The sequence below is a fragment of the Bidens hawaiensis genome, unplaced genomic scaffold, assembly GCF_021521415.1.
Source record: "Bidens hawaiensis isolate Kalapana, Puna unplaced genomic scaffold, B.hawaiensis_p1.1 tig00028277_1, whole genome shotgun sequence".
Classification (NCBI taxonomy): Eukaryota; Viridiplantae; Streptophyta; class Magnoliopsida; order Asterales; family Asteraceae; genus Bidens; species Bidens hawaiensis.
The window spans coordinates 216024-237150 of record NW_027494611.1 but is presented as its reverse complement, the minus strand read 5'-3'; the positions used below and the strand labels follow the sequence as shown (position 1 = coordinate 237150).

The following is a 21127-nucleotide window of genomic DNA, read 5'->3' as shown; positions in this document are numbered from 1 at the left end:
CACATCTAATTGTTTATATTAATCGATGTTATCCACTAACGCAAGGAATTGTTTATTATTCATTACTACTACTACTACTACTACTACTACTACTACTACTACTAAATAAACTATGAATTACTCGTTCTAACATGTGTTGTTGACAAATTATGTTTACGCAAAATGCATGTTGTTATCTCAGATGATTTGAAGTGGAGAACTTAGATCAGACTTTAGGAAAAATAATAATTATAAAGTAAAGGTTGTATTTATTTTCATTCATTTGAACCATTTGTGTACGATTATTGTGAATAAATAATTTCGATATTGACATTGATCCTTATTAGTGTCTTAGAGCTCTTATATAAATATTATCACGTCCTGGCATGTTCTGTCGTTAGATTGGGGTATGACATATTGGTAGCAGATCCAAGTTATAAGATATGTGGTTGGACATAACGACTTAGTAACATGTTTAGAGTCCCTATAGGTTTTCTTATATGTGTACCATATTTGTTTAAATTATTTGTTCATAGCTTAAATATTTTCAAATATATTTTATTCATATGATTGTACACAAAAAGCACAAACAACCGCGAGGCTATGCCTCACTCTTAGAATTATTTGCAAAAACTTGATTTATTATTTTAATTCAGGAAATTACTTAAGAATTCCCGCAATTTTAATTTTTACTCCCCTCTCCACGTGGATGATTCTTGTGACGTATACGTAGTAACTGTAAAGAGGACACACTTGTTCTCCGAACCCTTGACACCAAGGCTTGTAATGTGCGAAATTGTATCTATGAAAACTATGTCTCACAACTAAGCTTTAATTAAAACGGAATATCCTAACTTAAGTTCACACAACCGGCAAGCGTGCCGATCATATGTAGTAAAGACTAAGGAAGTCCGAGTATCGAAAACAAAGACACGTGAGGTGGCTCAGATTACTTACCCTACTCAAGTCCTGCCTAAATAATATATTTGTTTAACTTATATATCTAAACTAACTTAACTAACTTTACTTAACTAACGGTGTAACGAAACTAACTGGAAACTTAACGGGATTTAACGATAATAAGAAAACGTATCACCTAGGTAATATGACTTAACGGGAATAGGATGGCTCAGATGCTAACAAGTGTTTGAAACCGGCTTCTAAAGATGAACTAAGATAGATGGAATCAAGGCAACTGGGTCCCTACGGTCAGTTTTACCAGATTACCCTAACAACGTCTATTTAGCTTTTAATTTACGGTTGTTTATTTAGGTACCCTAGTGATTTATTACTTGGTCCGTATCAATACACAATCCTCACTAAGGCTTGAGCTAATTACAAACCTAGGAAGAGAGGGGTAATTCAATAATAAGGATAATATAACTCAACTTACAAACTAACCTAGTCGATAGCTAGAAAACCGCACGTGGTCTCGCAACTGGTAACTAAATCAACTAAAGCAGAGAGATAAGCTAACCCCTAAGGTTTTGGTCCAACTCAAAGGCGGTGAACCTATTGGATTCTAATATCCAAGAAACACAAACCCTAATGGTATGCCTACCACAATCAATCAACACACGAAGTATTAACTGAAACATGCAATTAACGCCTACACGAAACTAATTCATGCAATAATCAATCACACGGGGCACATGCAACATGAGATACGTCTATATCAGCGGGTATACATGGAATGTAATCACAAAATATGAACTTTACAATAGAATATCAATCAACCACTTGTTAAGCACCCAAAACTAGTTAATTCAAACCATTAAACATCAAACCTAGGCAATTTAAACAAGTTTAGCCAACCATAATGGTTGAACAGCAGATAATAATCACAATTAAGCTCAAAGTACCATTACAAACTGATTGGAACTTGTTTCAAAGTCTAAAACTCAAAAACGAACTCACAAACGTTAAAACAAGCAAAACCGACAACCGGTTGATGAAACTCCGATCCGGAAGCTACTCCTTCTTGGTATTTCATCTAGAACTGATCTTTGATGGCTGAATGAAGTTTATTTTCGTTCATAGGGTTTAGGGTTCTTAAATATATCATTAAACTTGATAAACAAGCCAAACTAGGTCCAAAACAAGCCCGCAAGCCCATATAAGGACAAAATAGTCGTGGTGATGGTTTGGGCAACCTTGGAACACCCCTAAGGCGCCGCGTAGCGTGACCATGGACCCCCACCTTAGTCGCGTGGCGCGGCCAATGCCATTTCGTCTATTTCTTCGTTTTCCAGCTCGTTTATCTTCGTATGCGCATACCGACTTCATTAGATTCCCATTTGAGCTGATTTCTTCTTCATCTAGACTCGTTTTTCGCTCTCTTCAACCATGGAATCTACAATAACCACAAACATTTAATTTCATGCATGAATAATTAATAATCATTAACGTTTTACGCACAAAAAACACAAAAACGGGAAAAACGCTATGAGTTTTACAACACATCAACTTGCGAGCCTAAGGAAATGCAATTCATATGTATCTCAATCAACCGCGAAACCCGGTTTCTTTTCTGGAGGTTTCGGCGAGTGCGTGAAACTTATTAAGCCAATGCATATCACATCAAACGTCCACAAATCTACAATCCTCATTATATCAAACGCGGTCATGTGACAACCACATTTCTCAGTTATAACCGAATTCACGGTGATACGTTCTTAAACTCGGTTCTTCCCTATGTTGTTTTAGTTGAATGATTATCGATGTCGAAAGGTCAATAAAAACATTTATTAAATACATTTACTAACAAGGGAAAGTAAGGCGTCGAATCCACAGGAATCAATGAAAAGTACAAGTTTGACTCATAACTTATTAATTATTAAACTAAACGGACAAACGATGTCAAGCGGTTTGGAAAATAATTTGGTTGTAAAACAATTTAAGAAAACAATGACTACACTTTAGGTTCGGGATATGCAATAAACTGACTGACAATAATTTATACAAATCGAGAAATCACATAGACATGATTCGTGAATTAGAATAGATAAATGATTACTAGACACTGTAGTTTGGTTATGATGATTCACATAACTTAATCCGAAGAATTGATACAAATGAACATGGTCTACTTTATTACCAGTTCATTAATATAAAACTTAGCATCTATCAATGCTTAGTGATAAACGGTTCAATGACAATAAAAACTTAGTCCTAAATATTGTTGAAGACAAACCAAATAATTAATGATAAATGAAAGTCCCAAAAACACTACTGTTTAATCAATTCCAATAACATATAGACTCAATCAACCAAAAGATTAATCAAAACTAAACCCCAATACATGTAATGTTCATAAAAATAGTCGGTTCATATACAAGCCCTACACCTGAAGTGGTCACAAGTGGTTTAGTCTTGCCTCTGCATCACGATTGACTCAAATATGGATAAGAAGGATGAAACCATGGATGATTTGGTGATTGAGAGGTGTTAAGATGGTGAAGAATTGCTCCAAAATCGTCCTTGGTGGCTAGGGTATGAATGATAATCGACTTTAGGGTTTTATGGGCTTAAATATGGAAGAAAAATAACCAAATTCGTTTTTCCGTCATACCAGGCCGTAAGCTACGGCATGGCCACTATAGCCTTCAGTATGGCTTCTCTGCCTTACGGTGGCTACATCACCAAAACATCAGTTTCTGCATAAAATCTTCATTCTAACTTCGTTTTCCTCCTCATTTGCGGCCACGTCTTCGTATTTCAATTCTCTGTCATATCATATGTCATTACTTTCATTTCCAATTCATCCTAAATGCTTCAAATTAGCTCCTTAACGCTCCGATCACCTGTAACATAAAACCAATCAACGTACTTGTGTTCGATACATATAAATAAGTAAAACACACAATATAAAACACTTAAAGCACGCTCTTTTAACCACACATCAGATGAATGGGTGGCTAAGACCATGGTGGTTCATGGATCCCTGACTGTTTGCATCAATGCCCCATATCTCGATTTTACTCGATTTTCGATCATTTTGTTGAAATAAAGCCATGGTGATACAAGGATAATTCAATAACTAAGTTTTTTTTATTAAAAGGAACCATAGTGATTTCGTGAAATCCTAACCACTAAATGAATTGTATTGATTCATTTTATACAACCAAAATGTTGAATGTTTCATATTTGTAAAAAAAAATTCACAAATGATAAAATATTCAATCTCAACATTGAATTATTTAAGAATTTCTCAAATCTTATACATATTTCAATTTACATTGGGTGGCCTCATATATTTACAACTATTACACGAATCTTATGAAATTTTATAATCAAAACCAATACACCCAAATTTTAACCCAGATATCGTTTAAGATCGTTTCCCAGATCGTCTTCACACCCACGTTCTCATTCAATTCATCATCAAACACGGTAATTGTTATATGTTTATGGATCGGTTTTTAGCATTTAACGAAAACCCTCTATCAATTTCGATTAAAAGAAGGTAATCATGTTCCAATTTGAGGATTTTCTTATTTAGGGTTTATAAGTGAATTGGGGTTAATTTGAAGTTGTGTATATATATTTTTCGCTTTGTTATTTGCACACGTGAGACACCAGCCCAAGTTGGTGGTGCAATTTGGTTAATACCGTAAAACTTGGAGCAATCCCAACTTAAAGGTCCCGAATGGTTAATACGAAAAGTATAAGGGTGGTACGGAAGATCTCAAGGGGCGGTTTGGTGGAGATCCAAAGTTCAGGGACCAAGTTGAATAACTTGGTGTCATAATTATCTTTTACTTATTATTAAATAAATTAGAGGTCTAGTTTAATTGTGATTCCTAGTTTGAGTGGGATTAGAATTGTGGGTGTTATATGTACCCATCATTAGTTTTCTTTTGTTGGTAGTAGAGAAGAGTACAGAAGAGTCATAAATATTTTGTTCTTGTTTCTTATTAATGAAAAGAGTCGCATAAACGTTTTATGCAAAATCATGTTTGGTGTTCTTGATTCACTTGTCTAAGGTTTAACAAATACTTGGAACCAGATCAGGGGCACGGGTTCGAACCCCCTGGACCGGTTTTTATAAATTTTTTATTACTTCTTTTTATTTAAATATTATTGTTTAAGCTATAATTATATTAATAATTATTATTGTTTATATTCGTTTAACGAACCAAACACCTTAAAACCGTCAAAATAAAATCTCTTTATCTGTATACGAGTACACACATGCGCACGCACACACACGCGCGCGCACACACAGAGATATATATATACACACTTTTTTTATTTATCTATTTATTAATAAACCCACATAAGTTTTCTTTTGAATAAAAAAATAGTATAATTTATGAATAAATTAATTAAAAATAGTTGTATTAGCTAGATGAGCCGATCACCGCTAAACTTTTAAAACAAGTTATTCGATAATATATATAATATTAAATTAACTTTTCATGGTTTAATAATCATAATATTTAAATTGTGTACGTTCTTATTACGCATATATAAATATAATATAAATTATTATTCAATGCTTTAGCAATCTCCAAATCCGTTATGAACCCATCATGTCATTTTGTTGTTCGTTTATTTTGTTTTTTTTATTATATTTTAATATTATAACCTTAAATCTAGGACTTATCGTCGACACTCCTCGTGGAACTAACTTGTTCGCTTTCGCCGTCTCCTCGTTAACGTCTGCCTTATCTCTAGGGTGAGTAATCACATCCCTTTTTCTCTATTTTTGTTTTAGGGACATTATGCATACTTGAAACTATTATTATATTATTTCTCAAACACAATTTCATTATTTGCGTGTTGTGATATTACCTTGATTAATTGTTGCTTGTTATATGATTTATGTGTTCACTTTTATGGTTGGTTGGTATCCCATCCTCATCCTCATAGTATGATGATACGTCGTCCGAGTAGACATGTCCTAATCTAGTGGCATGTTCAAAAAGACACATTTGTTTATTCGTTGTGAACTCATCTGAGTAAACATGTCCGAATCTAGTGACATGTTGAAAAGACACATCTATTTGTTTATATTAATCGATGCTATCCACTAACACAGGGAATTGTTTATTTCTCATTACTACTACCGCTACTACTACTACTACCACCACCACCACCACACGAAAATATGAATTACTTGCTTAACATGTGTTGTTGACAAATTGTTTTTACGCATATTGGAGGTTGTTATCTCAGATGATTTGAAGTAAAGAACTAAGATCGGACTTTTAGATAAATAATAATTATAAAGTTAATGTTGTATTCATTTTTTTCTCATTTGAATTATTTGTGTACGATTATTGTGAATAAATAATTTAGATATTGAAATTTATTATTATTAGTTTCTTGAAGCTATAATACAAATATTGTCACGCCCCGGCATGTTCTGCCGTTAGGTTGGGGTGTGACACGGGGTGCGAACTGTTGGTTCACAGCTCACAATGTGATATCATGCAATTTAAATGTGACTATATCTAATTAATTATTTTAAATAACCAAAATTTTATCCATGTACACCACATCCAAAACAAATTACAATTTAATTCCCAACAAAAAAAATATCTTAAATCAGAACACTAGTAGTCTTGTTATTAATTTTATCCTAAGTATCTCTAAATGGTTTCTTCACCTTAGCTTCAAACCAAATGATAACCAGCAAATTTCTACAAAATAACATAATTTGTCAACACGAGGTTTGTGAGAAATTCGCCAATTTTTGATATAATAATAATAATATAAATAAAAGAGCAAAACTGATATTGTGATCTATCAAACCATGAGCAAATAAAAGGGTGTCGGTTGATCATGCCTCATGAACACGGGCCATGGCTACTATGATAGTCGTATGATCATACTATATGATTATGATGGACCTCTCTGGATGAGATAAAATAAAACAAATAAATAAGTACCAATTATTCATTCAATCGATAAACACACAATGTACATAGTTCGCTAGTGCGTTTATAATATAAAATGTAAATAATACTAGGTACGCATATGTCCCCAAAATGTATAAAATCAGTCAAATGTGGGGAGTGACTTCTCACCTTATTACTTAGGCGAGATTAGAAAATAATAAGAATAAATGAGAAACCGAACTTTCAACGTACTGACTGAGTTAACCCGGATGAACCTGATACTTAGATATGATAAACTATAATTAAATCCGAGAACAACACAATTGGAATAAGGTTAATCAGATATGTAAAACTCAGGTTATAAGATTTTATAAATTGAAGCGAGCTGGTACTGTTCAAAATCCGAACTTCGAGTCAAGAGTCGGGTTCTTAGCAGTATACTCAAAATTTAATGGTGAATAAAAAAGTTTTCTTGACCAAAAGCTAGTTCCGACCATAAGTGATAGAAATAGATTAGTCAACTTTGTTGACCAATTTACCCTTAAGCGGGTCGGAGTCCAGTTGACCCGTTAAGTGCCTAGAATAATGATGAAAATTGAGTCAAACGACAGGAAAGTGCTTAGAATAATTAAGAAAACTGAGTTCGCGTGGCGCTAACGAACATAGGGTTGTTCCTTCGCGCTACACCAAGGGTCCCTTCCACCAAACTTTGATATTTTGACTGTTATAGAACCCTGATGTTTCAAAAATGCATTTTTAGTCATTTAATCGATTTTAAGAGTCTCTAAGGACTATTTGGTATGAATGAAAGATATGAAATTATAAACTAAGTTAAACATAATTAAATACTACTAAATGCACGATTTTATTGATACGGAAGGTCCAAATTACATTCCCGAATCAGGTAAACAAATACAAATATGAAAAATTCACAATGTTACACTCTAGCCCATGTCTCACGTCGGCTAATGCCGACATCTACTTGTCTAGCCAACTCCACAATCATCACCTCTAGTCAATTCCATAGTCATTAGTTCACACTCCATCGTCGTCTCTCACGTCTCTTCTACTCCGGCCCTCTTCATTCGTCGACTCAATAAGGTATTTCAATTGCTGTAAGATTGTTAATTATATAATTTTAGATTGTTAATTACATATTTGTTGATTTATTAATGACTTTTTTTTTCAAAAACCGTTTTTTTTTCTTTTTCAGATTTTCAGATATCCGCTTAACTGTGATATTTGAAATTTCGGATACAGATTTGGATAGTTATCCACTATCCAAAATGTTTAGATATCCGAAGTTCGAATATCCGGTAACACTAGGAGTGTTCAAAACCGGATATCTTAAAATTCATATATATGAAAATTTCTGATACTAGTATTCGACCCGTATCCAAAATTTTGGATATTCGAAAATCGGATATCTGAAATTTCAGGTTCGAATATCCGAATGTATATCCGAATTTTGAAAAAGAAAATTAAAGAACTATTTTTAAAATTATTTCAGATATCCGAAGTATATCCTGAATATCCTTAAATTATCCGAAGTATATGAATAATGTTCATTATTTAAGAATTAAAAAAAACTCGGATAGTTCACATATCCAAAAATACAAATTCAGATTTTTTTAACACGGTCTTCTAGATTAAAAAAAGTAGGCTTGCATCTGAATCAAAATAATAAACAGCACAGTGTCGAGTTTTCCAGCAATGTCTTACCTATTTAGCTATCATTTCAAATACTCGGCCTCTTGCCTTTTTCAAATCATTCTTTTTCGTCGGAGAACTTCCTAGAACATCGGTTATTGAAATCGTATAGTAGTTTTCAACTAAGTTTATGACAAGTCTTGACTCAATTAATAGAGTTTACAGACTTGGCATTAAGCCCGTTTCTTTTCACGGTAGTCATGGATGAGCTATCCAAATTGATTCAGGAGCCTGTCCCATGGTGCATGCTCTTTGCAGATGATATTGTGTTAGTGGCTGAGACTAAACAAAGTTTGAACGAAAGGCTAGAGGAGTGGCGTGTAGCTTTAGAGGATAAAGGTTTAAGAATTAGTCGCTCTAAGATAGAGTACCTTTGTTGTGACTTCAGTGGTGTTGGCGATAGCAAGGACACCCATATCACTATTGAGGACCAGGTGGTTCCGCAGATAACGAAGTTTAAATATTTAGGATCGTTTGTCCAAAGCAATGGAGAGATAGACAGTGACATAACCCACCGCATACTAGCTGGATGGTGTAGGTGGAAAGCAACCACTGGGGTTTTATGTGACAAGCGGTTCCCATCTAAATTAAAGGGGAAATTTTATAGAGTCGCAGTTAGACCTGCAATGTTGTATGGAACAGACTGTTGGGCCATCAAGAAGACACAGGCGAGCAAGATGGAGGTAGCAGAGATGAGGATGCTGAAGTGGATGTGCGGACACACTAGATTAGATAGGATTAGAAAAAAGGTATTTAGGGAAATGTTAGGAGTAGTTAGCATATCAAAGAAAATAAAATAAGGGAGATTGAGATGGTTTGGGCATGTGAAAAGGAGACCAACAACAGCGCCAGTTAGAGTAGTGGAAACCTTCATTGTGGAAGGAAAGAGGAGTAGAGGCAGGCCTAAATTGACTTGGGATGAGAGAATTAGACATGACTTGACAGAGTTGCACCTTTCTGAGGACATGGTCCAGGATAGAGATTCGTGGAGACGTAGGATTAAGGTTAGCGACTTTCTAGGAAAAGGTACCTAGTTAGCTTAGCGTTGTATCTAGGGTCTAGTTTGGCTAGCTTGACTCCTTTTTGTTTACGTATATTATTTGTTTGAAGCTGTCTTGTGATTCTTATGCCCAAATCTTATTGGTTACAGATTCCTTGCTATTTTGGTAGTTTGCTATTCTATGTATTGTTAGGAGTCTTTGCTTGTAGGATGTATGTTTACTATGTTTACCTGTATGTAGCTTTATGAGTAGGGGGTCTCTTTAGAAGTAGCCTCTCTATTCTCACGGATAGAGGAAAGACTTGCCTACATCCCACCCTCCCCTGACCCTACCGATAGTGTGCTATGCGGTGGGATATACAGGGCTTTATTGATTGTATCTAACATTGCACATGTTTGTACAGTAGGTGTTAGACCATCCGTAATGGAGCTTTTTGCACGGCGTTTTGGCCAAAACCCCGGGGGCACACCCCCCCCCCCCGGCGGCGTTTTGGATATTTTTTTATGGCGTTTTCTACAAAACGCTTGAAAACATATTTGTCCGTTAATTTTGCTGAACAACTGGTGGGTATTGAAGAAGATCCAGATCCGCAACGATGAGTATTGAAGAAGATCCAGATTCGTCGTTGCACAGTCGATTACATGCCGGATCCGTCGCACAAGATCCAGATTCGCCGCCGTCGCCGTCGTCTTCTCTGGTGCCGAAGAGGATAATGAGGATGTAGGTTCGGACTTCGGAGGGCTGCTCATGTTTAGAGTATGTGGGTTTTACACCCACCAAGTGTTTGGTTAAATGCCAACTTGTTTAGTGAAGAAGGAGATAGGGATGTGGTGTTGGTGGTGGGTGAGTGATCGGAGAAGAAGGAGATAGGGATGTGGTGGTGGTGGTGGGTGAGAAAAATGGATATTTCAAACTCAATCCATACTTATATCAAATATCCATTATAAAAATAATAATAATATTTAGATTACTAACATAGGTGAAGCAATAAAATTAAAAAAAAAAAAAGAATAAAGTAAAAGTGACTGGGTGCCACGTGGCGCATAACGCCCATGGGTGGGGCTTTATGACTACACCCTGTTTTTGTAAAAAAAACTATAAATCTGTATGGACGGCACATGACGAATAACGCCCAAGGGTGAAACTTTATGACTACTCATGGTCTTAGTAAGTTAGACTTCAAATGGTCGCAACTTTATTTTCTTCTAGTTGTTGAAGCTGCATTAATTTTGAGGTTAAATTCATTCACTACGAAGAGGTTTAAACCGTCTTCATTTTTTTTTTTGAACGGAAAACTTCTCATTAACCAAAAAGGAAAAAACAAACTAAACAAAGGGGAGCACCACCAAATGTCTGCACCTAAACACCCAAAAGACCCAAGATCAAATAGCATGGAGCAAAAAGACCTACACCATCTATGAACCTATAACAAAAGTATATATGCCTACACCATTATAGAGACCGCCTGTGAAAAGGCTTCAAATGTAAAGCCCCCACGTAGAAGCCAAAGCCCCCATTTTAGAAACCATCTTCTACGCCAAAGAATCCAAAGGATAAAGATCCCATTCGAATGATTGTTCGTAGCTTCACATGGAAACAATACAAAGTTCTCGGTTATTAACTCCCTGCATTACATAACATGATAACACTTACAATGACCATGTTTCCATACTTATCTGAATATATCCTAGTATTTGCTTTCATTGAAAAATTTAGCCTACAAACTAGGGAGTTTGCAAATTATAATGCGATGTTATGACCACCCCTTGTCACAACCATCGATTTTTTTTTCAAAGTGGTGTTTATTAACCAAAAGAAAAGGAAAACGGGAAAGTCAAAAAAAAAGGAAAATGGTGTATCCTCTGCTGCCAGCAGCGGATTAGGAAGAAAATCAAGTAGGATCTGCCATTGTCAATGGCGGATCAATCATTGGGAGCTAATCCGTCACTGCCAATGGCGGATTAGGAAGAACCCGTATAAATTGTTATTGTACCCAAGAAAATCAAGTGTTTGGGTACAATCGAAGATGTGGTGTTTGAGCTAATCATTCAATTGTTTGAATTTAACCCGGTTACGACTTAAGAACCGACGGAGCTTGCAGCAATGATTTTTATGGTCTAATTCCAAACCCAGATCAAATTCGTTCAATTGTTCGAATTCGATCGTTTCCACCCTTAAGACGTTGTCGATTATTCAAATTCCGAAGCAAACGCCGTCGATTAAGTCGTCTCCGTCGGTAATTGAAGCTCCGGCGTGTTTTCCGGTAACCGGAGTAAATAAAGTAAATAAAAATTGGAGCTTTTTATAGAAACGTGCAGCAATAACAATTTGATCTGGGTTCTTCCTAATCCACCATTGGCAGTGACGGATTAGCTCCCAATTATTGATCCGCCATTGCCAATGGCAGATCCTACTTGATTTTCTTCCTAATCCGCTGCTAGCAGCAGCGGGCACACCATTTTCCTTTTTTTTTTGACTTTCTCGTTTTCCTTTTCTTTTGGTGAATAAACACCACTTTGTAAAAAAAATTCCGCAACCATCCTAGCTACTTAGCCATGAAAGGGGTTTCATGTAGTAGTATTTCCATTATTGTATCGGTTATCTCTAGTCTAATTGGTTAGAGTGATGCATCAAAAGACTTTAATTTGAAAATAGGAGGTCTTTGGTTCACGTCTAAGCTGAGACAAAAATATAGGGTGCTTAAATTGGGCCTAAGGGTTCTCATCTATATGTGTGTTTCCGTCTCAGATGGACTCGAGATGATCGGGTGGGTGCTTATCAATAATCCGAATTTAAAAATTTAAATAAATTATCATCATAGTTGTCATTAGCTAGTATTTTCACCCAACAATTAATACGGTTGCTCATATCATGGTCTTTACTCATTTTCAAAGTATTATCATTGTTCTTATTAATGGTGGTTTGAAAATGCTGCCAAATCTTGTTCATCATAGGAGTTAGTAGCTTGAAAAAGTTGCCAACCGTAAAACCCACCAATCAAGACAATATACTTTTTTCTATATGTTAAATATTGTTTCAAGTTTTCCCCATTTTTTTATTCAAAAAAAAAATACTAACTTCAAACGCCCTTTCAATATCTTTTCTTGTTGATTCTTGTTTCTTCGTGAAGTATTTTCGTTTATCAGAAAGTAGAGACGCATAAGCTTGAACAAGTATCCCCATTCGTTGTAAATGCTATCAATGAGGTAGTACCCACACTTTAAGTGTTCTCCATTTGCAAAAAAAAGCTTGAGGGGAATCAACCACGTCGATAAAGTCATCGATTATCGGTGATTGATCGATAACATTGAGGTCATTATTAGATCCGGCAACCCCAAAGAACGCATGCCAAAACCAAAGATCCTGTGACGCCACCGCCTCATGTACAATAGTAGGGTCGGGGTAATCACCTCGATGGAATTGACCTCGCGAAAGCATTAGGACACATAGCCCAACTAACATGCATACAATCGAGGCTACCGAGCATCTCAGGGAAACCATGCCTTTCACCGTGCACCTCGTATATGCGTTGGATATCATACATTGTTGGTCTACGTAAGTATATCCGTTTGTATAGCGATATGACCCCTAAATTAAATTATTAAAATTATATAAGTTATCTAAATATTTAAAATTATATAAATAAATGTAAATAATAAAATTATATTAAAACTATATACCTCTACAAAAGTGGTTAAGCGAATCGCGTCCGGTCTTTTTAGCCATTTGTAGATACTCGTCCAACATGTCGGAGCCAACACCATACGCTAGTTGCCGAAGAGCGGCGGTAATTTTTTGAGTAGCCGTGAACCCGGAATTACCTCTAGCGTCATCCCTTTGTTTAAAATACTCAAAGTGCTCCGGCAAGTCATTTTCTAGATGCATGAATAATCGTCTAATCATTCGAAAACGGGTTCTAAAACTTTCCTCACCATATGTGCGATTGGGGCTAAAATAGTGACGTATCAAAGTTTCATTGGCAGTCTTTCGATCACGATACGTGGTTGCCGGAATAATGGGGGTCGGGGGCGTTTTCGATCTATCAAAAAGTTTATCGTCGTTTGAACCGCTTGACAAATGAGTTCGTTTTCGAAAGAATTGGAAGACGAAGACGATGCCATTTATAAAAATGAAGAGAAATATAGTTTTGGTTGAAGAAAAGTGTGATTTTTTAAGAGAATAAGAGAGAATGAGTTTAGTTTTAATTAAAATGGAATGTGTGAATTTTTATTTATAGGTTAAAAAAAACTTAAAAAAAAAACTCAACATCCATCCAACGGCTCTATTGAGCAATTCCACAAGCCCAACGGCTATATTGATCCCGAGGATCGGTCCACCCCGGCCGTCCACGTCCACGTCCACGCAACAGGGGTAGTGGTGTGCGCAACTACCACATCGTCCGCGCCCAACCATCCACACCCCGCTACCCTCAGTCTAACAAAGCCGCCTGCGTGAGTCCTTAATATGAAGAGTGTCGACAACCACTCAAGATCTCCTGGTAGCATTGAAAGGAGATATAAAAGGGTCTTGGCACGAAACAAGTTATTATTATTATTATTATTATTATTATTATCATATAAAATTTTCACCTTAATAAAAATCACCAGCCAAAGAATTGTACTTTAAAACAATATATGTTTTATTAAAACATATTTGTTATGAAACAACGACCTATTAGCAAGATCCATACACGTATTGAGATGATAAAAAGAAAGAAGATTGATGTGTATAACCAAACACAAGATGTGACATTCGTCAATTTCGGGTACGATTTGTATTCGTTTTGTAATTGTTTATTATGTAAACCGACCAGTTTTGTAAACCGAAATTTATGATATAATCAAAATGATGGATTTTATGTTACAATATTGTTTTACACTTGTTGGGTCTCGAAACATCCTTTTCGGTTTTTAAAACGCCTTAAAAACGCTTAAAACGAACTTCAAGGGCCAAAACTGTCAATTTTCAAAGTTTGAAATAATTTGGCGCCCACCCCCATCGTGATACGCGATGGGTGAGGCCACAAACCATTGCGTATAGCGACCCTCCATCAGACCAGCAGCTCTAGTTTTGTTGTTTTATTCATACACCCTATTATCCAAATCCGATTTTTACACTATAGATCACTTGTTAAACCCTTATCCTATGAATAGATGACCCTATCCTTCATTAATCCCTGCTCACACTTCAATTCCTCTCTCAAATTCAAGTTCTTTTAATGTTATTTTCATAGTTCTTGGAAGTTTGACTTCTAAAAGTCAATCTGAGTAAAGTCTTTCTTTTTAATTAGCTTATATGGTCTTATTAATACTTGAATATGGTTATACAACATATATATAATATACACCCCTTGTTACTGTGACACCCGGTAAATTCCCAATCCCTTAAACCAAGTAATCAACCTAAATATTAGGTAATTATGTTATATGCGCCTTGCGCGAGCGCGCTATGTTAGAATCAGCGCGTGCATTTGTTATGTGCGCCTTGCGCGAGCGCGCCATGTTAGTCAGCGCGTGCATTTGTTATGTGCGCCCTGCGCGAGCGCGCCATATTAGAGTCAGCGCGTGCATTTGTTATGTGCGCCCTGCGCGAGCGCGCCATGTTAAGAACCAGCGTGGGCATATGTTATATGCGCCATGCGCGAATGTTTTGGCTTTATGTTTTCATGTACCTTAACGTTATGTTGTCTAATGGGTTGACCATCCCGCATGATGCTAAGGCGGGTGCATCCTAAATCGTTTATGCGCGTGCGGAAGGGAACTAACCTCCCCGCATGGCGGGAACATTGAGAGCTAGTTTGTCTGAAGCTCCAAGATGGAATTGACTTCAACATAACTGATCACTATGTTGAAATACCAAGACCACCTGGAGAATCTACAAATGAAACTCAATGTCCCTAACTGCGAGAAGGTTACGTGCCTACCCGCAGCAAAGAAATGTCCTTCACGCAGAAAGCTATGCGCACAAAGTGATACGCACAGAACACTTAGTCTATTCTCCAGACGTAAGGAGATTACTCCCGCCCAAAAGGAAACAGTAGCGTGTTTCAGAGATTTTCCACTTTTTACTGTACACTGACAAAAGTACCTGAAAAAGCACACTGTAACATGAAAAGTCAACTGTCAGCCACCCTATTCTCACCAACCCCAGACCTGCATGTCCTGACCAAATCAAATCAAAATCTTTTATCCACTACTCCACTCTTAAATAAATAATAATAATTTCCATACTTTATCATCATTACACCTAAATATGAAAAGATTACAATCCCCTAAAGCAAGGGATTGTGTTCCCTTGAGTTTGACTATAAATATGTAACCTAAGTTATCACCCAAACACACTTCAAACTTCTCTCTTAAGAACTGCAAACTTGCACTAATCATCTCCCAAGCATCCGTTGTTTTCATTTCCGATCCTGTTACTAGACCTTCAATTCAAAGGCCAACACCAAGAAAACCCGAATCTCGATTAATCCCTTAACAAGAACCACAGGTGAGTCTCACAGATTGGTATCAGAGCACTGGTTATAGCGAACTAGGAAAAGAAGTTTTAACCTAGACTATAACCGTTGGGGAATCGCATGAAATATTTTTTCAGAGAATATTTTCAAAAGAAACTATACACACACTTAGGAACACGGGTCACACAGTGTCTAGTGAATAAAGATAAAGAACATTATGTGCTCAGAGTACATGCGCTAAGTTTAATATATTTTCACTCTTTTAAAGCGAGAATGCCTCCAACCAGAGCCAAGGGAATTACCATGACACCCGAGGAACTCACGGAAATAATCGCGCAGGCGATTGCGACACATGAGGCCAGCAAGGCCGAATCAAGTCAGGGTCGTCAGAACGAGACCCCAGAACCCGATTCAGGAGCCTTGGACAAAGGGTGCTCCTATAAGACATTTATGGCCTGTAGGCCTTGGCCATTCAAGGGTACCGAAGGGGCCATTGGGCTCTACAACTGGATTGACAAGATGGAGACAGTTCTCTCCATTAGCAGATGTAGTGAGAACCAGAAGGTCCTTTACGCGACCTGCATGTTCCAAGAAGCAGCTTCGTCTTGGTGGAAGCTTCAAGTGAAGACTTTGGGGCGAGAAGTTGCTCTTCACAAGACCTGGGAAGAACTGAAGGAAATGATGATGAGAAAGTTCTGCTCTCGCGCAGAAATCCAGAGTCTGCAGCAGGAATTCTGGAACCACACCATGGTAGGAACGGATATCGACGCCTACAACAACCGGTTCAACGAGCTTTGCCAGTTGGTACCAGACATGGCAAACACGGAGGAAAAGAAGATCGAGAGGTATATTTTTGGGTTACCTCCTGTTGTTAGGGTTCCGCTCAACGCCGCAGCGCCTCCAACCTTTGATGAGGCGGGTAGCGCGGGCCATCACCCTTACAAGGGACACGGTCCGTGCGGGTATGTTAACTACGCGCGGAAACGAGCAGCGAACCTCTGACTCCAAGAGGAAATGGAACTCTCACCACCGAGGGTCCGACTCCAAGCAGCCACCGTTCAAGAAGCAGGAAAGCGCAAGGGTTTACGCGATCCAAGCCGCGGAGCCATCAAGGAAAGGATACAGCGGGCCTTACCCATGGTGCAACAAATGTAAGTTTCACCACGAGGGTGAATGCGCGAGCGTCACGTGCGCCAAATGTAACAGGCCAGGGCACAAGACGATGAATTGCCGTGCTAAAGAAGCTGGAGCCAGTGACAACTGCTACGCATGCGGAAAGCCAGGGCATTTCAGTCGGGATTGCCCGCAAAGGGGAAACCAAGCTCGCGGGAGAGCTTTTGTGATCGGCGCGGGTGAAGCTAAAGAAGAGCCAAATGTGGTAACCGGTACGTTTTTGCTTAACGGCCATTTTGCATCTGTCTTATTTGATACTGGCGCTGACCTAAGTTTTATATCTGCTGAGTTTAAAAACTCCCTAGGCTTAGCAACCAGTAGGCTAGACACGCCTTATACTATAGAACTAGCCAATGGAAGGCAGTTATGCGCGAACGAAAGAACTGAACAATGTGTTTTAGTCATGGGAGGTCACGGGTTCAATATTAACTTGTTACCAATAGACTTGGGAAGTTTTGACATTGTGGTAGGTATGGATTGGTTAGTCGAGAACCACGCGGAAGTTATTTGCCATGAGAAGCAGGTTCGGATCCCACTGTTGAACGGAGAAACCTTGGTAATTCAAGGGGAAAGAGGGGGAGTTGCGACGAAACTAATTTCGTGCCTAAAGGCGCGCAAGTGCCTAAGGAAAGGGTGCTACGCCTTCCTGGCGCATGTCGTAAAGAAGAAAGGAGATGAGCGAAGAATTGAAGACTTACCAGTAGTGCGCGAATTTCCAGAAGTTTTTCCTGAAGATTTGCCCGGATTGCCGCAGCCGCGACAAGTAGAATTTCGTATTGATTTAGTCCCAGGAGCTGCGCCAGTAGCTCGAGCGCCTTATCGATTAGCTCCATCTGAGATGCAAGAGCTATCCAATCAGTTACAGGAACTATTGGATAAGGGTTTCATACGCCCAAGCTTCTCACCTTGGGGAGCTCCAGTACTGTTTGTTAAGAAGAAGGATGGTTCGTTCAGAATGTGTATTGACTATAGGGAGCTGAACAAGCTGACAGTCAAGAATCGGTACCCCTTACCGAGGATTGACGACTTATTTGACCAGTTGCAGGGATCCAGTTATTATTCGAAGATAGATCTACGGTCAGGATATCACCAACTTAGGGTCCATGAGGAAGATGTGCCGAAAACAGCCTTCCGAACTAGATACGGCCATTATGAGTTCTTAGTGATGCCTTTCGGGCTAACTAATGCGCCGGCTGTATTCATGGATCTGATGAACCGCGTGTGCAAACCATACTTGGACAAGTTTGTGATTGTGTTTATAGATGATATTCTGATTTACTCTCGGACCAAGGCCGAGCATGAGCAACACCTGAGATTGATTTTGGAATTGTTGAGGAAAGAAAAGTTGTATGCAAAGTTTTCCAAATGTGAGTTTTGGCTTAGAGAAGTTCACTTTCTCGGTCACGTTGTAAACGAGAAAGGAATACACGTTGATCCTTCCAAAGTCAAGGCCATCGAAAACTGGGAAGCGCCAAAAACCCCAACTGAGGTGAGGCAATTCCTAGGACTAGCTGGCTACTATCGACGCTTCATTGAGAACTTCTCCAAGATAGCTTTACCACTGACCGCGCTAACTCAGAAAGACAAGAAGTTTGTTTGGGGCGAAAATCAGGAAACAGCATTTCAAATGTTAAAACAGAAGTTATGTAGTGCGCCAATTCTGTCTCTGCCCGAGGGGACGGATGACATCGTCGTTTACTGCGACGCTTCACATCAGGGACTCGGATGTGTCCTTATGCAGCGAGACAAAGTCATAGCGTATGCCTCGCGCCAACTCAAGACCAATGAAAAGAACTACACAACGCATGATCTGGAACTTGGAGCGGTTGTCTTCGCGCTAAAGATTTGGCGCCATTACCTCTATGGTACAAAGTGTATAATCTTTACGGATCACAAGAGCCTTCAACATATATTTGATCAAAAGGATTTAAACATGAGGCAACGAAGATGGGTGGAGTTGTTGAATGATTATGATTGTGAAATTAAGTACCACCCTGGAAAGGCGAATGTAGTAGCAAACGCGCTAAGTAGGAAGGAGCGAATAAAAACGCTACGAGTCAAGGCTCTAAGGTTGACCATTCACACAGATCTCTCTACCCGCATCCGAGACGCTCAGCAAGAAGCCTTGAAACCAGAGTTTGTTAAAAACGAATCCCTTGGAGGTATGATTAAGAATTTGGAGATCAAAGAGAACGACACTCGATATTTTGCTAACCGCATATGGGTCCCTCTCAGGGGAGGATTGCGCGAGCAAGTATTAAACGAAGCTCACAAGACGCGGTATTCCGTACATCCTGGCGCAGACAAGATGTACCAAGATGTTAAAACGCTGTATTGGTGGCCCAATCTTAAAGGCGCCATCGCGACGTATGTCAGTAAGTGCCTGACGTGTTCGAAGGTAAAGGCTGAATACCAGAAGCCGTCAGGGTTGCTTCAACAGCCAGAAATTCCCATGTGGAAGTGGGAACAAATCTCTATGGACTTCATCACCAAACTGCCAAGGACACCTGGGGGTTACGACACGATCTGGGTTATTGTGGATCGGCTAACTAAGTCAGCGCACTTCCTGCCGATCAAGGAAACCGATAAGATGGAAAAGTTAGCCCGATTGTATATTCGAGAAGTAGTTTCAAAACATGGAGTCCCAGTGTCCATCATTTCTGATAGAGATAGTCGGTTCACCTCAAGATTTTGGAGATCGTTACAAGGGGCTTTAGGTACTCGTCTTGATATGAGTACAGCTTATCATCCTCAAACGGATGGGCAAAGCGAGCGAACAATCCAGACATTGGAAGATATGCTACGCGCGTGCGCGATCGATTTCGGAGGTAGCTGGGATACTCATCTCCCATTGGTTGAATTTTCTTACAACAACAGTTATCACACAAGCCTCAAGGCTGCGCCGTTTGAAGCTTTGTATGGGCGCAAGTGTAGATCCCCACTGTGCTGGGCTGAAGTGGGTGACAAGCAAATGACTGGTCCAGAATTGATCCAAGAAACAACAGACAAGATTTTTCAGATACGGGATCGCCTTAAGACAGCGCGCGACAGACAGAAGAGCTACGCAGATGTGCGAAGAAAACCGTTGGAGTTTCAAGTAGGGGATAGAGTACTTTTGAAAGTCTCTCCATGGAAAGGAGTCCCCCGTTTCGGCAAGCGAGGAAAGTTGAATCCGCGCTACATTGGACCATTTGAGATCCTGGAAAGGATCGGTCCGGTTGCTTATAAACTCCGTTTACCTGCCGAACTCAGTGGAGTTCATGATACGTTTCATGTGTCCAACCTCAAAAAGTGCTTATCTGACGAAACGTTGATTTTGCCGTTGGAAGAGATTCACATCGACAAACAGCTGCACTTCGTAGAAGAACCTATAGCAGTAACCGATTGGAAAGAACAAAAGTTACGCAGAAGCAAAATCAAGTTAGTAAAGGTTCAATGGAAATCAAGGCGTGGGCCTGAATTCACTTGGGAAAGAGAAGATCAAATACGCAAGAAATACCCACACCTCTTTCAGAGCATGGCTTCTGCCAGCAACGTCTCCTAAATTTCGGGACGAAATTCGCTTAACAGGGGGAGAATGTGACACCCGGTAAATTCCCAATCCCTTAAACCAAGTAATCAACCTAAATATTAGGTAATTATGTTATATGCGCCTTGCGCGAGCGCGCTATGTTAGAATCAGCGCGTGCATTTGTTATGTGCGCCTTGCGCGAGCGCGCCATGTTAGTCAGCGCGTGCATTTGTTATGTGCGCCCTGCGCGAGCGCGCCATATTAGAGTCAGCGCGTGCATTTGTTATGTGCGCCCTGCGCGAGCGCGCCATGTTAAGAACCAGCGTGGGCATATGTTATATGCGCCATGCGCGAATGTTTTGGCTTTATGTTTTCATGTACCTTAACGTTATGTTGTCTAATGGGTTGACCATCCCGCATGATGCTAAGGCGGGTGCATCCTAAATCG

The 21127-nt window shown here is 38.9% G+C and overlaps 1 protein-coding gene across 1 annotated transcript; it reads left to right on the top strand.

Moving 5' to 3' along the window:
* Window positions 1–8734: 8734 nt before the first annotated feature.
* On the top strand, window positions 8735–10259 carry LOC143576738 (uncharacterized). Its single transcript, XM_077060763.1, has 2 exons — window positions 8735–9165; window positions 10112–10259. Exons 1-2 carry the CDS (start codon window positions 8735–8737, stop codon window positions 10257–10259), a joined length of 579 nt encoding a protein of 192 aa, XP_076916878.1.
* Window positions 10260–21127: the final 10868 nt, after the last annotated feature.